Here is a 17392-nt window from a genome sequence, read left to right on the forward strand (position 1 = left end):
TTAAGTTATTAGGCTTTTTAAAAATACATATTTTATTTCATTTATAATCTTAAATGAAATATTTATTTTTAATGTTTAACATCTTGAAAAGTCAAAAGATTTACTTCAGCGAAAGTCACTTCACCCCTCTTTTTCTAGCTGTCTTTTTGTCGCCTGTGATATATTTAGCAGTGGAAGATAACCTCAGTCATATCATCTGTCGCCGTTTACACACACACACACACACGGATCCTCCTCCTGTTGTAGTACTCCCCATGTTGCCACGTCTGCTCACCACACGCGACCTTGTAGGTGTTTTTTTCCAGGCAATACTGCGCCTCTTTCTTGCGCGATCTGGCAACACAGAGTCCGAGTTCTATCGCGACAGTTCTGCTACTCTATCAGTGTGTGTTTGTGCAATAGTTCGGCTGCCGTGCGGCCTTCATGCTGTTAGCACGCATCTGAACAACACATAGCGTCAATATTTTGCTTAGTTAAAGCATAAATGGCTTCCGGAGCCGAGAGAGCGGAACCTGGAGACAGCGAACAGGATGAAGAAGATGTATATGAAGTGGAGAGGATTATTGACATGCGAGTGGAGGAGGTAAGAGTGTATTTGTGGAAGAGCTGCGGATGCCATCTTTGCTAGCGACGTAGCATGTAGCTATTACTGTCAGTAATAAATAATGCACACACGTGTATAATTCATAGGATACGGTCAAAGAAATACTCCAAATGGTGATTTTAGGGCATGTTCGCCTTAAAACACCAACTTCCCGCAGGGCAGAATAGGCTGTAATCACCTTGTTGTAACTTTCTGACGGTTAGCCTAGTTTGAGCCACGAGCAAAGGCGCGAGTCAAATTCGTTTTCTAGGGGTCTTGTTGTTTATATCAAATCGGCTTAAAATCTAGATCAATTTCCACTTTAAACCCAATCTACAAACGGGCAAAATGAGTGCCGAACACTAGCAGTGCAGTTTTACAGAGATGAATACCGTTAACAGCAGTGGCAGTCATTCGAGCGCCCTTATTTACATCATCCGCGCTGTTATATCTGAAACGGCACATTATTAGTTCTCTTTAGATAGAAATTAATAAAAAAAACTTATGGATGATTAAATATTATGCACATGCTTCTGACGGGAATGCGTAACAATGATTCAGCATTTTCCTTAAATAGTGTTGCTGTACTGTAGGGAGCCGTTTTAGACATGGATTTGGTCTGTGGAAGTGTGTAGCGTTTTTGGAGATGTGAGTTAGAGTCGGGATCTGTTTGGAGTCTGTGTTTCCCTGTTCCTGTCTAGGTGCTTTATGCAAAGACCTTTTGGGCTCTCATGAAGAGAGAGAGGGGTATATCATTTTCAGACCACTTTCGTCACCTTCAGGTCTGGAGATCCTATGTTGCCTGAGCAGATGTGAAGTGCTGACTGAGTAAATTCTGGGATACTGTTTTATTAGGGGTTTTCTAGCTGTGTTAAATGCAAGAATGACTGATCAATTCATGCCAGACTGCTTTAGTTTATTTTGGTGAAGCTACACTCAGCTGTGCCAAATCTAGAAATATCACAAGGGCATGTGTGTGTGTTGTGTTTATGGAACTGTGCGTCATTAATACTCAAAGAACAGGTGTTAGTGACAATGGGAGGTTTGTTATTAAATAACCTAGAGGAAAAGGAAGACAGATAATGAAGAAGCAAAGTGAGCAGAAAAAAAGTCTAACTGATAAGTGATAGTGATAAGCCGCGTTTCCACCGCAGGAACTTTACCCAGGAACTAGGGACTTTGGCCTGGTACTTGGTGTGTTTCCACCGCAGGAACCAGGAACTAAATAAAGTTCCGGGTAAAAAAAAATGCCCCTCAGAAAGTCCCTGCTGGTGAGGTGGTACTTTTTCAAAGTTCCGGTACTTTCGGGGGCGGGACTTTGGCGCTAAACATGCTGATTGGTTGAGTCCACGCAGCATTGGTTGAGTTCAACCACCATTTGTTCGGATCAACATTTTCAAAATATTACTGTTATTGTGTCATGAAATGTAATTTTTAAAGTATTTCAGGCAAGAATGTAGTTGTTTAAAACTCAAATCTGTGGTGTATTTATAAAGACAGCGCCTATTTAGAAATGTGTTTCGCCGTTCTCGGAGACGGTGAGCTCCACTCGATCAGCGGGAGCTCAGTGATCATCTATCCGAAGAGAAGCAACCTCTCCTGGGATATACCTTCTGATATGTGCCGCTGGCTCTGATGTGTCTTTAGTGGTTAAACATAAAATATAATTCAGCTGCGGGGTAAATCTAACAGGTTTTCTTTGGTCTGTTCTCAATTTATCTATATGTTAAATGAAAATAAAAAAGGCAAGTCTATATAATACTTCGTTTCATTGTAATGGCTGTATATACACATATCCCTGAACTAAGTACATTTCTGCAGCTGTTATTATGCTTAAATGAAAACCAAAGGAGGCAGTGGTATTTGATATCCTATTTCGTTTTATTGTAAATATACAGTAAGGAAAATTGCAGTAGCCAAGACGAGCTGACTGAAGTTAAGTAAGCTGCTGTTTATAGATTTACCGGACTTGCGGACATCAAACTCCTGAGATGAATGCACAAAGTCTGAACTAACTACCGAGGATGCATGTCCAAAATCAGCGTACTTTTTTTTTTCTTTCTTTCTTTTTTTTTTAAATCAGCAGTACTTTGTATTGAGAAAGGCGCGCAGACCTACGTCATATGTCTATTTGCCTAATCTTCCCGGTACTTTACACTGTGGTGGAAGCACAGAAAGCAACAGGCCTGGGGGGAAAAAAGCTCCTGGTACAAATGTTCTGGGTAATTTCGGTGGAAACGCGGCAATAGAATAGAATTACAGACAACTCGGTTGTAGCTGAAAGTCTGTTGGTGGAGATTGATAAGCCTTGGTAAAGTGTATTGAGGAGGTCAGTGTTTAGAGGACAGATAACACACAAGGCATGTGAAATCCAATTTTGTAGTGCTCCGTGCCCTTTGAACTAGAGTCAGATCTACTGCAGTCACTGATTTGCAGTATCTGTAATGTGTGGGGTGACTGGATGTATTTGAATGTGAGAGGATCTTCCTCAGTGGGTCTTTTATTGTCTAGACTTAAATTAAAAAAGCTTTTTAAAGTCACTTAGATACATGGAGCATAATGTCATATTTTAAGTTTGTGTGCAACAATATTTCACTTTTTGCTCTTTTTTTTTCCACTGTTGTCCCATTTCACTGACACTGCTGCCTCTTATATCTCCTTTTTTACTGCAGCATTTTGTTGTCTATTATAGAGAAATCAGTGTCAGAATTTATTTGTTTTCCAATGAAATTCCAATATTATTTGTTTTATTTCTTGAGGCTATTTTTCCTAACGATGTAAAACAAAGGGTGTCCATATATTGTCACAAAGTTCAGAATTTACATGAAATTCTTAGCCTGAAACAACTGACTTTTGTATAAAATTACATCAATACTTTATTCAAGACTACCTGTGATCATTCACTACCTGTGAAATTCAGCTTTGCCATGGCAGGAATATATTACATTTTAGAATATATTCAAATAAAAAACTGTTAATTGTAATAATATTTGTATTTGTATTTTTGATCAAATAAATGCAGCTTTGTTGAGCATAAGCGGAAGAAAAAAAAAATCTTACAGACGCCTTTTGAAAAGTAGTGTATTAAAAACAGTGTGACTGCTTAAGGTCACTGTTATGTTGTCATTGTCATTAAACCCATAATTAGTCACATAAAGATATTTAACATTTGATTACATAGAATATTTTGTCATTTGTTTGCCCTCACATTTTGAATATCTGATACTTTGTAGTCATTTCCAGTGGTATTTCTGTATTGAGACCTTGTTCATTTGTGGCCATGCAAGAAAGCTGTAATAATATACAGCTTTTTGAATGAGAAATATTTATATCTGTATCTCTGAATGTCAGTCTCGGCATCCGACACGACTTTATCCGATTGGTGTCCATTCATACTGACTGCAACGCGAGACCGTCAGTGATGGCTGTGAGCCAGTAAAAACCACTCTCAGATCATCTGACAGCCTGTGCTTACTAGACTACTGTGCTTTGGCACACACACACACACACACACACGTCTTTAACTCGCTTGTTTACATAAATACTGTGATTAACTGCTTCTCACTGTTGCTTGTTCCTGCACAGAGGCAGTTGTACAGGAAACTAGCACTCTAATCTAAGCCAAGGGTCTCGAAATAGGTGTGAACCTATTTGCAGTATCTCACACTTTAAGATAAAGACAACTTTGGATTAACATACAACAGCTATAAAATATTATTTGGCTTTAGCTATTATTAATCCTCCAGATAGAGTCACAGGAAATAAAGTGAAAGTGAAGTGACATTCAGCCAAGTATGGTGACCCATGCTCAGAATTTGTGCTCTGCATTTAACCCATCCGAAATGCACACACACAGAGCAGTGAACACACACACACACACACACACTGTGAGCACACACCCGGAGCAGTGGGCAGCCATTTATGCTGCGGCGCCCGGGGAGCAGTTGGGGGTTCGATGCCTTGCTCAAGGGCACCTAAGTCATGGTATTGAAGGTGGAGAGAGAGCTGTTCATGCACTACCCCCACCCACAATTCCATCCGGCCAGAGACTAGAACTCACAACCCTTCGATTGGGAGTCCAACCCTCTAACCATTAGGCCACGACTTCCCCACGAGGAACAAGGAATCAGCTGTGTTTGTTACTTAGCAACACAGCAGATAATGAACTTCCCTTTGAAATCTGTCTGATCTGTGGTGCTTAATTACTGCATTAATGCCTCCTATAAACATCACCCTTGTCTTCGCTCTTTCATGTAGTGCATGACACTAGTGACAATATGAGGTAGATGTCTGACACTACAGTCTTAGTAGTATTTTTATTAGAGATGCACCAATCGACTGGCTAGGGACCGGAATTAGCTGGTTTTCTGCACGATCGGCCGAGACCGGTGACCGGACAGTCTGTCTTCCGTTTTGAACCGGGATTGATAATGAATTTGTGTCGTAACAGATGCAGCAGAGTGAATGTGTGAGAAAGACTTGTTCAGGAAACAAAACAAATGAGCGCAACAGCACTCACAGAAACTTGTAGATGCAGACAACGGTAGGGGAATCTATGGGTATCTCATGATTAGAACATGATTCGATTACGATGCATCACAATGTTGTCATACAAGTCTGAGGAGGACAGCAATACCTAGTTCAACCACTCTGTGTCAATCCTACATACAGCACCTTTAAGTTAAGTTGTCTAAATGTGTCTAAATGTGAAATTTTCGTCCAATCAAAATGTTTGGTCCGAGCAGACTTCCCTACGTCATCAGCATGTTCATGCACACTATGCAGACAGATCGAGAATGGCAGGCCAACATCAACAACCTGACCTTCCTTCCTGGTATTGTAGTACGGTTACTAACTGTACTATAAACCTTTCTCACCGGTTAATAACACATGATGTATTGTAGTAATGTTGTCTCTGATCGTCTGGTCTGTGCGTGTTCATGTGTTCAGGACGTCTGGCTTTGGGCGGTGATTTGCAGGAAGGGTGGGACATACGCTTTCAGTGCTATCAGGCTAAAGTTAGCATTTTCCAAGATCTAGTATTGCACCTTTAATGTACATTACTGTCAATACTGTCTGGAGATTGTAGATATCCATCTTGCAGACCATGATCATTGACCTCTGACATTTTTACAGGGAGTGGTGCTGTACCGAGTGCGATGGAAGAACTATTCTTCGGACGATGACACCTGGGAGCCTGAGGCACACTTGGACGACTGCAGGGAGGTGCTGCTTGCCTACAAGAAGGCCCTGGCTGAGATAAAGCCAAAGAAGGAAACTGGCATGGTGAGATTGTTTAGATGTGTGTTCACATGACAGTTTTTCTAAGAGCTTGTACAGACAATGCAACATCAGGTTTACTTGATGCAGTCTTTGTGAATATTGATTGTGCTCCATTGTGCCTAGAAGCTGCCCATGAAGAGTGATCTGTTCGATGCCGATTCTGAGAGCGACAGTGATAAAGAAAAACACAAAGAATCGCCTATAAAGAAGAAAAAGAAGAAGAAAAAGAAGAAAGTGGAGGAATCAGATGATGAGATGCCTGTGAAGGAAAAGAAGAAGAAAAAGAAGGAAAAATGGTGGGAAGATAAGCCTCGGCCTGCCCCTGAGTCTGATGAGGAGGAGGTGGAGAGCAGGGATCCTTCCCCTGAACCTCCTAAAAAAGACACAAAGAAGAGGCTCATCGAATCTGATGAGGAGGATGCCCCGGTTACTCCTAAGAAACAAAAGAAACTTGACAAACATAAAGATAGAGGAAAGCAGAGGAAAGAGAGTGGAGAGGATGGCAAGAAAAAGAAAGTCAAGTCAAGAAAAGAGATCGATACTTCGGATGAAGAGGATGAGAAGAGCGACGTGCCCTCTGAGTCCCACACGGATGATACGACGAACACAGAAACAAATGATTCCTTTAAAACCACAACAGCAAAAACCACCGACAAATCTGTGAGGGGTGAGAGTGGAGGTGATCTCAAGCAGGCCAAGCAGAAAAAGGCCAAGTCTGACCTGAAGCTGCAAGGTTTCAAAGACCTGATTCAAGAGAAGAAGCCTAAAAAAGTAGAGGTTTCAACAGCCACGTCTAAAGAAAGTGGTGCAAGCAAGCACAAGAGCTTTACTAGTAGCAAGAGCACTAGCAAGTCTTCTCGCAGCGAGGAAGAGCCCGACTCCAGTGACACGGGGGCACCTACGTCCATACCCAAGTCGAAGGTTAAAAGCAAAGGGCAGGAAGCAGCCCCATCTTCTCAGAAGCTCTCGTCTGCATTTTCCTCCTCCTCATCCTCTACAACATCAACAGCCCCCATCAAGCCCAAAGAGGAGGAGCCGAAGGAAGAAGCTGGTGAGAAGGGAGGTGCCTCTAACTTGTTTGAGAAGTTCCTGTTGAACTGTGAAGCAAAAGATCGGGTACCGAGGAGACAAGCGGACCAGAACAAGAATGCAACTCCGAAGGTACAGGCCTAAAACTCTGATGTAACCCATTCTCTTCCTTTCCTTTTTTGCTGTTTTTGCAACTAGTACCAGATTAGTATTATGCTAATTCAAAGAAAAAAAAGTGTAATTTGACCAAAATACAGCGAAAAGTGTATAATTTTTTGTGTGAATCATTGTTACAGTTTAGTATTCTCACCTGTTTTCTATTTGAATGTATTTTTTTATGTATTTTATTCCATTCGTTGAATTTTCAACAGTTAACCAGTCTTCAGTGTCACATGCTCCTTCAGAAAAGACATTCTAATATGGTTTGATGTTCATTTCTTATCAATTTTGAACACAGTTGTGCTCCTTAATATTTTTTTGTGGAAATAATTTTTTCCTTCAATCTTTGTATTTACTGTCATTTTTGATCAATTTAATGTGTCCTCATTAAATAAGTTGTAATTTCTTTATATATCTTTCTGTAACCAATTAAGTGATTGTTTAAGAATTAAAAAAACGCTTACAGACATTTTTTGTGTTTGTGATTTGACTATTTCCCACTTGTTTTACAGGGTGCAGGGAAAAATGACAAGAAATCAAAATCGTCAAAGCAGTCTCCTGCACGGAAACCTGATTCAGACAAGACTGAGAAGGCAAAAGATGGTAAAATTAATTAGAAGCTCAATTAAAGTTTGAATGGTCTTGTGTTTTTTTGTTTGATTAACCACTACATCCTTCTCCTACCAGTGCCTCGACCTGCTCAGAGTCCCGTCTCTATGGAGATCGATGAGAAACAGGAGAAGGGAGCGTCTGAGATGGAGAAAAGTGATAAATCAGATGAGCCGCCCCCCAAGTCTAAGGAGGAATTACAACGAGAGCAGAGAGAGGAAGAGCAAAGGAAGAGGAAAGAAAAGTTGGAAGAAGAGGAGAGAAAGAGGAAAGAAAGGATTGAAGAAGAGGAGAGAAAGAAGAAAGAGAGAATAGAGGAAGCCCAACGGGAGAGAAAAGCACGCATGGAGGAGGCACAGAGGCTTGCAGAGGAGGCCCGGCAAGAGCGGCTGGAAAGAAAGTCCATGACTGAGCCAATAGCGTCTCCTGACTCAACAGAAGACTCCAGATGGAAGGACAAGAAGAGGAGAAAGAGGGATGACAGTGAATCACGGGTCTTCAGCACCTGCGATGACAATCAGGACTCCCAGGACACCATGGAGCGCTCAGACAAAATTCCTGGTTTGTATTTGGCAAAAAGTTATTCAACTTTTAAAAACATGTCTTGAGACACCTTCATTCTGTTCCATTTGCACTAGTGATAAACGGTTAATTGATAAACAGTGATTATCAATTATTTTAGTGAGATGATCAAACTGAAAAGGTTGCAATTTAATTAAATATGCACAGTGTTTTAGAGTGAAGGGTGGCTTTATGTTCTTTTACACTTGAGCAGCTCATGATCTGGTGTTTTCAGTGTCTCAAAGTAACTCTGTTCGAACCCATCTCTGCATCTGCTCTGAGTTCTGGGGTTGTTGACGGCACGCATTTCAAAACACGACAAGCTCCTACCATCCTTACATACTTCTAATGAAAAGTGCTTATCAAAATTTGAAAAGAAAAGCTTAAAATCAAAGCTTGATGGTTAAACATGGTTTAACATTTAATTATATTTTATGTAATATTTGTAATGTAATATTTTTCTTAAGTACTCTTAAGATATTACAATCATAATTTTTCTTATGTTTTTTATTTATTTATTAAAAATACTAATATCTCCATTTTTGGCCAATTTTCTAGCCTACAAACAAGCAAAGCAAACTAGGTTTTTAATAACTATATTTGTAAGAAAAATTGCTAAAAATGAATTTGTTGCCCCGAATCAGTAGCTATTTTCGAATGGAAGAATACGTCCTATTTGATCAAATAGCATTTATCTATTAAATATGTATAATAGGCTATGCATGTAGTAGCTGATATAGTGGGGATGCTAATCACAGTGTTTCTGTGAGACAGACAGGGGACCACCATCTCTTAATCTTGGGGTGGAGCTCAAGCTGGACTGGATGACACTGGAGGACTTTCAGAAACACTTGAATGGAGAGGATGAGAATCTCTCTCCGCTGGCCTTAACTCCCGGTGAGTGATAACAGCACAGGAAAACAACAGCACAAATCCCTCCTGAATGGCATATTTCAGGCCCATCTTTCATTTATTGTAACATTTCAGTTTTCAGTTGATTTTAAGTTTTCTTCATCATTTTCCTCTCCTCTTCTCCCTTGCTCTGCTTACCATGTAACTTTCAGCTGAGCTGCGCGAAGCAGTGAAGAATGGGAATTACCTGGCGGTAAAACGTGCGCTCAGTTCCAAAGAGGACTACAATCTGGACCAGGAGGTATGTTACTTAATTCCTTTTCGCTCTTCCTCTCTTTTTTTTTCTCTCTCTCTCTGCCTGTCTTGAATCTTTATTAATCATCCATCAGAGACCTGGGTCATGCTGCTGCTGTTCATCAATCATGGGTTAACTATTACTGAGTCAGTGGTTTCAGTCAAACATACTTGTCTATAGTACCAGAGAAAGTTATCTGTTAATATTTGATAAAACATTTAATATATTGAAATATTTGTATTGAATCCATAAAGAAACTTTTTTTTTAATCAGGATGGTGTAATTAGAGCATCTACTAGCAGAGACTAACTGTACCTTCTGCAGAGAAGCCATACCTCCATCCCATGGTTTTATTGCTATTTGGGAGGGTGCCATGTGTACATCTTTGAATGTTTTGTTTGTGCTGCCACCTGCAGGACTCCAGCGGCATGTCTTTAACACTGCTGGCTGCTGCAGGCGGTCAGGATGACGTCCTCAGGCTGCTCATTAAGAAAGGAGTGAAGGTCAATGCTAGACAGAAGAATGGCACCACTGCCCTGATGCACGCTGCTGAAAAGGTGCAGAACAGAACTGCTCTGTTCAGGAACTCTTTTGATGACTGTTTTCACTCCATTCTCTAATACCAGAGAGTATTAGTATATTTATTTAAATACTCATTGTTCTGTTTGGTGCAGAACTTCTTGACGACAGTGGCCATTCTTCTAGAGGCGGGAGCATCCGTGAATGCCCAAACTGTGGCAGGAGAAACAGCTCTCATGAAGGTGAGAAGGGTGTTATATTGACCTGTACGTTAGATCTCTACAAACAGAAACTGGTTTGTTAATCATTCAGATGTGTGGGTTCATTAGCATAATGTTACAAATGTTTTTGAAAGAAAAAACAACTACTTTTAAGCTCATCAAACTGCATTTCATCGAAAATACAGTAAAAATAGTCATATGAAATATTATTACAATTAAAAAATACTTTTAATTGTATCTTATTCATGTGATGCAAAGCTGAATTTTCAGCAGTCATTACTCCAGTCTTCAGTGTCACATGATCCTTCAGAAGTCATTCTAATATGCTGATTTGCTGCTCGAGAAACATTTATCAATGTTGAAAGCAGATTTGTCGCCTAATATTTTTTTGAAAACTATGATGCTTTTTTTCAGGTTTCTTTGATAAATAGAATTAAAAAAAATAGCATTTATTGAAGTTGAATTTTTTTTTGTAACATTATAAATGTAATTGCAGTGGTTCACTCTAGGCCTCCGGGCTCCACTCACTCAAGGCCGTGGTGTGTGACCCTGTTTCGTTGAAAAAGTGAAACTACTTTGTTTGGCCTTCCAAAAGATGACACGACTAGAAATCATGTTTATATCACATTTATAATGGGTATTATGTTTATGTCTCGTCGCTTCGACTGGACGGGATTACAATATATTAATGGGTGTAACATTACTCTCACACGCTTGAGGTATTCAAGCGTATATATATATATTTTAGTATATATTAAGTTAAGTTATGATTACGTTATTCTCTAGCTATCAGACAGTTTGCACTTTTAGGTTATAACATTTAATATGTACTGAGTGCTGTTTGTTGAATTATTCTCTCTAAGGCTTGTAAGAGGGGTAATGCAGATGTGGTTCGCCTCCTGTTGGAATATGGAGCTGACTGCAACATCTTGTCTAAACACAAGAACACTGCCTTGCACAATGCCAAACTTAGCAACAATTTGATGGTGTATGATCTCATCAAAGACCATATGCAAACGTGAGTGTTTCAATGCTGAGTTATTCAAACACCTCCACATATATATATATATAAGATATAGAACACGGGCAGGATAAAAAGTCTCACTATTAAAATAAAGGGCATATGTGAAATGCATCTTGTAGGTTATCAACTGTGGCGGAGGAGACAATCAGAGCTTATTTTGAAACGCGACTGGCCCTGCTGGAACCTGTATTCTCTTTGGCTTGCCACAGATTGTGCGAGGGACCAGATTTTTCGCTGGAATTTAACTACAAACCCCCTCAACACACACCCGCAGAAGGTGAAATACTGGCTTCAAATTCTTCTGTTCTCAATCACTGCGGTTTTATTTTTCGAATTACAGTGCCATTATTGTGCTTTCTGTCTCAGGATCTGGCATCCTGCTTTTTATCTTCCATGCAAACTTCCTTACTGAGATCACAGCTAGACTCTGTGGGCCCTGTAGTGTCCATGCTGTGGTCCTGAATGATAAGTTTCAGCTGCCCATCTTCTTGGTAAGACACTGATGTCACAATCGATCCTTATTCAGATTGTCTCTTTGCTTTGTTGAATGTCTGCGGTCTCTCACACTCTGTGTGCTGCTCCCCCTGCAGGACAGCCATTTCATATACTCTTTCAGTCCTGTTCAGGGAACCAACAAACTGTTCATCCGTCTGGCAGAGTCGCCCACAGCAAAGGTACCTAGAACTGGAGCACATTATTATTTATGTGAGATGGTTTAAATACTGCTTTATAAATGCTTGAACATGCACCAAAATAGGGTGCGCCATGTTTTGATTTTTAAAGTCCACTGCCACAAAGAAATCAAATGGATGGGAAACACTGGGAATGAGTTTTGAAATGTCAGAAATGTTTAAAAATCATATATCGCAATATATATTAATATTGGATAATTGTTAAGCCCTACACAAAAGCAAGTGTGAATAATTGAGATAGGGCTCTATAAAATAAGAGCTACTTGTCGTTAACTGGGTTTCCATGGATCTTTGGAAATATCAGGATTGTTAAAGTTAGCATAAAATGAACATTCTAGTTTTTAAATGCATGTTATTGATCGTTTTGTGAACATTTAATCCTTGTATGTTTATTTTTTGACCTGGAAATTGTTTATGAAAATATCGAAACTTGACCTTTAAGTGAAATAAGAATAAAGATGACCAGTTAATTGCATTCAGATGTACCTCCATCCAAACAGCAACTGACAGATAGAACCTGCCCTTCATTTTTCCCCTCAGTTGTACATCAGTATAGAAGAAAATATCTTATGCTACTTCAATTAAAATGTTCAGTTTAATTTTTTTTTGCCTCAAAGTCATGAAAATATCTTATTTGTTAGAGAATCGGGTAACACTGTATGCTATTAATCATTAGTTAAGCATTAGGAAACAGTTAATTCATCATTTATAAAGCATTAATAGACATTTATAAGCAGTTTATAAATACAGATATAAATGCTTTATACCTGATTTAAAAGCATATCTATAATGTATTTAATAATTGTTTTTCATACTTTATTAATGATCAATTTATCATTTCTAAATTAAGTATAGCATTATTTACACACCAGTTATTAAGGAGTAGTCAATGGTTCAAAAGACCACTTAAAAATGGTAAGTAAATGATTAATAAACTATTTAAATGTGCATTCATACATAAAATAAGAGCTACTTGTATAGTAATAGTTACTTATAGTGTTAATAAATGGTTTATTAACATGTATTTCTACTGTAATTCAGGGTTAATTCAGGTAGTTATAAAACACATGTAGTTGTTAACTATTTTTGTGAGCTCATCTAAAGTGAGGACTATTTATGCCTTGTAAAGCTTTTACAAATGAGATTTAAAGGCTGTAAATATTTCTCTGTTCTGTATCACTGTGTGGTGTTTGTTTCCGTTTTTTTGTTTAGAAGATAACTGAGCCTTTAAATATCCTTTATAAATGCTTTACAAGGCATAACTAGACTCACTTTAGATGAGCTCACATAAATAGTTAACTGACCACTACTAAATGCTTTATAACTACCTGAATTTACTACATTTCTTGTGAACTTATGAATCACTGGCAACTCCTAAATAACTGGTTTGTAAATAATGCTATACTTCATTGGGAAATGATAAATTGATCATGAATAATGAAAATACAATTATTAAACACATTATAGATATGCTTTTAAATCAAGAATAAAGCATTTATATCTGTATTTATAAACTGCTTATTACTGTCTATTAATGCTTTATAAATTATGAATTATCTGTTTACTAATGCTTAATTAATGAGTAATAGTGTACAGTTATTATAAAGTGTTACCGAGAATCGTTGTGTGTGGTTCTTTTTAATGATCCATTCTGAATGATTATTTAATTTGATTGTTAAATATCCTTAATCAATTCAGACCGGAAAGGTCATGAAAAAGTGGAAACTAAGCTAAGCAAGCCTTATGGTAATTAAAATGTAGTAATTAGGATGTGTGTGTTTCACTTTTTCCACAGGTTAAATTGCTAATTTGTGCATACAGAGTCCAACTACAGTGATGCCACAGTGCTCCCCTCCAGGTCAAAGGTCACTGCAGAAGCTCGGCCTCCCCAAGAACTGAGACTTTTACAGTTTTACACGTGACACATGCTGAGCAGGAGAGAGTTTAGAAATGGTTATGTTTTACTTGGGGAATAACTGTAGTACTGACAGCTCAGTAACAACAGTCAAAACTCAAATACGGTTGGTTAAGTGTTGCAAGTGTTTATTGAGTTTTCAGAAGTCAGATTTTTGATAGCAACTGCATCACACATGAAGGTCAGCAAATGTGACAAACTGGATTTGTATCTGAAAGTCATTTGTAAATCTTGTTTGTAAAGTGTTCCTTTTATTTTTTTTCTCTTTTAAATAGAATAATTTATCACTCCAGATACACCTACTGTTTTGTTTTATGTTCTGTTCTGACCATACACTTATCTGATGTGCTTCGGTCTTCATTGCTTGTGCAGAGTGAGTGATGGAACAAAACCGGACCCAAGTGTGACTTTGAACTCCAGAGTGTGTACTTTAAAATACAAGTTTTCATATTTTGTTTCCTGAGAATGCGATGGTTTTTCAAAAGGCATGAACTATTGGCATGAATCCTAAATTTGACAAAATGAAGCCATTATAGTGGAAGAAATGTTTGAATGTATACATTTGGGTTGTGAGCTATTGTAAGGGCTAATTTGTTTTTGCATTGAGAGGAGGAAGATTTAAGTCATCCAAGTAGGAGTGATCAGTAGAACGAGTTATTTTAATACTGATTAGTAGAGAATGTGACCCTTTTCATATATGTTCCAATGTGTTGAAAGGCAGGTTGTACATCAGCTCGGTTCAATTTCTTATTAGAGTTTACATTAGAGTGTAGTTATGTAACTGTTCAACATGCAGCACATGACCTCAGGTCATCTTCTGGTAGTGATCATACAGATTACATGTGTAGTTTTCACGAGAATTATGTAAAGTTATTAATGACTGAACTAGGAGTCAGATCCGGAATGTACAGCTGGGCTCATCTTGAAAGAGCTTTGAAGTACAGTGACGTTCTTTTATTCTGTTGCCTACCTCTCTTTGTCCCGTCATTGTTTTATTAGTAAGTGAGAGAAAGACTGCTCATTGCTTCACGTCCTCTTCTGACTACAGTAAATAAACTGTACATATATTTCCATAACAATCAATATTTTGTCTTCTCTCCTATTTACTAAAGCAACAATAAATAAACGGTTATTCTCTTAATTGGTGCAGCACTAGAGACTTCCATTCCACTAATTTTATTCATACATTCAGAGTAGGAAAGGAGACTGTTTCAGATGAGTGCATGTTAGAATGTGATCCGATGGGAAAGATGGCTCATTGCCAACATGCACTAGAGATGGATGTGATAGAACTGTCTTCAGGAGGGGAGTCCAATCCTGCTCGTGGGTTGCCAAATGTGTATCTCCAACCAGCTCCAACACACTTGCCTGGAAGTTTCTAGTAAGTCTTAAACCTTGAATAGCTGCTTCAGGTGTGTTTAATTGTGTCTGGAGCTGAACTCTGCAGGACGGTGTTTGGAGACCCCTGGTATTCAGTATGCTTTAAAAAAGGGGTCTCCAGACTCAGTCCTGGAGGGTTTAGCTCCAACTTCGCTGCATCCAAAAGCACTAAAAGGCTGCTTTCGGAGGCAGCATTCCAAGGCAGTAAGGCATCAAGGCACATCCGAATCCAAATTCTATTTTACTTCCCATCTCCGGAGGTACCTTTTTCTGATCGAATTTTAAAGACCGCATAGATGTATGCTTTATTGACTTTGATATCCCACAATCCTCTGTGTTCCATTCTGTGATTGTTGAGCTAAAGATGGCATCTGAAAGTTGCGTTTGATGCTCAATTTGTGTGTAAATGTATATTTCTGACTTTTTGCACTTTTGATGTTCTTTCTAGCGAGAAATCAATATTATAGTAATTCAATATTTGTTTAGTTATCACCAAAACTTGATCTATTTTGTTGTAGATTATAAAACCATTACACTGCCTCAGAAGTCTGTTTGAAATCACTTTCACGAAATGCCTTCATGAAAAGTGCTGCCTGCAAAGACATTGCCTCATAAGACAGCAAGTCAGCTGCCTAGGCTTTCGGGTGCAGCCCTTGTGTCTAGTATGTCTAGCAAGACCATAATTCATTTCTTACGGTGTATTTACTTGGGGGTTGGAGATAAACTCTGCAGGACAGGACACCCCTGCCTTAAGGGCAGCAGCAAAAAGACAATCTGGATTTTTGACATTTTCCAGTTCACTGGATGTCTTCAACCTAGTAACACTGGATTATGACTGAAAATGGCCATGTTCAAAAGTTTATATAGGGAAATATAACAAACTTTTCTGAAAACACTTAAGACACACTGGGTTATTCTGATTAACCATATAATTTTGATAAATATGTACGTTTCATATCCGGCACATGCATCACAATATGTACACCTTAACATTATTTTTGCTGTAGCCACATTGGTAGATTTCCCTTGGTCTAGAAGAAGCAGACTTGAAAGTGGGTCTTAAAAGAAGCTAAAAAGGGCACAGTTTTTCAACAGAATGGATAAAATGGTGCAGAGTAGATTCACCTAACTACTGATATCTTCAATAAAATAAAATACTTACGTTGGACAAAATCAAATATGTTTATGTTGTATCTGTCATAAAGTTTTGAAATATAATTAATGTTAAACTCCCTATATCACCTCAAACTAAAACAGTGTTTTGTTTTGTTTTTTAAGTCTGCACGAAAGATCTAATGGTCTTACCTAATGTTAATTTTAATACACACATAGTTTAATGTCGACTCTTAAACACGGTATTAGTACGGTAATAGGTTTTCTGACCAATACTACTAATAATGAGTCTCAAAACGTGATTTCACTATTCACGATGACGAACCGGCTCACATCTTTCTTCGAGCCCATCTGTGCCAACTTGTGTTGGACAAGAGACAAGAGTTCTTTTTGAATAGGGCTTTAAGGACACTTGTTTTATTAAGCAGCTGAATAGTTTGTTTTTGTATATTATGTTTCGTAAAAGGATTTATTGCAGAAAGGATACCTGAAATGTATATTTGGCTCTTGCGCAATGCATTTCCGTCCCCATGTTTTCGTGCTGTAGTGTTACCGCACTCACTGCTTTGGTGTGTATAAATACAGTTAACTAAATTTAGTTGCATTTAGCAATTTTGATTTTCGCTCTGTATTGCTGGATACTGCGATTTTTTTATTCGTATAACACAATTTACATATCCGTTATTTGTCAAAGCGTTAATTTATATTCCATTAGGATAAAATAGAATTTTCGGTCGAATTTTCTTTCACCAAAACAACCTTAACATATAATTTACAAATCTTGCATTTCTTAGATTATCAAATAATATAAAACATCATCAAGATATGTAAATTTGTTTCATCCTGTTCCTGTTAATAATGTAAAATAATAATAATAATAATAATAATAATAATAATAATAACAATAAAAAACTTCTAAATGCTTGATTGGTTAATGTTCAAATGTTTTTCGCGTGCATGAGTCGATTCTTTTTAATGATTCAACTGAACACAAACCGGATATGAATGATTCGGTCAGATCTGTTCTCGAGTCAACAACTCACTCGTTAAACCGAGAACCGTGTCTATTGAACATTTCGAGGGAATTGAGGATTTGACCGATAAACCGTAAGTAGTTTTAATAGCAAGAAATAAAACGTACTTAAAAAGCCGTTCAA

At 38.2% G+C, this 17392-nt stretch overlaps 1 protein-coding gene across 4 annotated transcripts; it reads left to right on the top strand.

The window, feature by feature from the left end:
- Window positions 1–256: 256 nt before the first annotated feature.
- On the top strand, window positions 257–14825 carry LOC127965147 (M-phase phosphoprotein 8). Of its 4 annotated transcripts, none has more exons than XM_052565746.1 (15): window positions 257–583; window positions 5720–5869; window positions 5990–7027; window positions 7267–7317; window positions 7567–7657; window positions 7742–8224; window positions 8999–9121; window positions 9289–9377; window positions 9788–9928; window positions 10046–10132; window positions 10975–11129; window positions 11255–11412; window positions 11502–11626; window positions 11726–11809; window positions 13623–14825. In XM_052565746.1, the coding sequence occupies exons 1-15, from the start codon at window positions 485–487 to the stop codon at window positions 13662–13664; spliced, it is 2916 nt and encodes a 971-aa protein (XP_052421706.1). In that variant the 5' UTR covers window positions 257–484; the 3' UTR covers window positions 13665–14825. The 4 variants fall into 4 exon arrangements, with proteins under 4 accessions (XP_052421706.1, XP_052421707.1, XP_052421708.1 ...); XM_052565747.1 differs by having other exon boundaries at window positions 260–583; window positions 5993–7027; XM_052565748.1 differs by lacking the exon at window positions 7267–7317 and having other exon boundaries at window positions 263–583.
- Window positions 14826–17392: the final 2567 nt, after the last annotated feature.

The sequence above is a fragment of the Carassius gibelio genome, chromosome B9, assembly GCF_023724105.1.
Source record: "Carassius gibelio isolate Cgi1373 ecotype wild population from Czech Republic chromosome B9, carGib1.2-hapl.c, whole genome shotgun sequence".
Lineage (NCBI taxonomy): Eukaryota > Metazoa > Chordata > Actinopteri > Cypriniformes > Cyprinidae > Carassius > Carassius gibelio.

Excerpts from the sequence above, each read along its gene's own strand:
- LOC127965147 (XM_052565746.1), top strand. The coding sequence starts at position 485 with ATGGCTTCCGGAGCCGAGAGAGCGGAACCTGGAGACAGCGAACAGGAT. Across the intron at positions 8,225-8,998 it reads GCGCTCAGACAAAATTCCTG|ACAGGGGACCACCATCTCTT; the intron begins GTTTGTATTTGG and ends TCTGTGAGACAG. Across the intron at positions 11,413-11,501 it reads TCAACACACACCCGCAGAAG|GATCTGGCATCCTGCTTTTT; the intron begins GTGAAATACTGG and ends TTTCTGTCTCAG.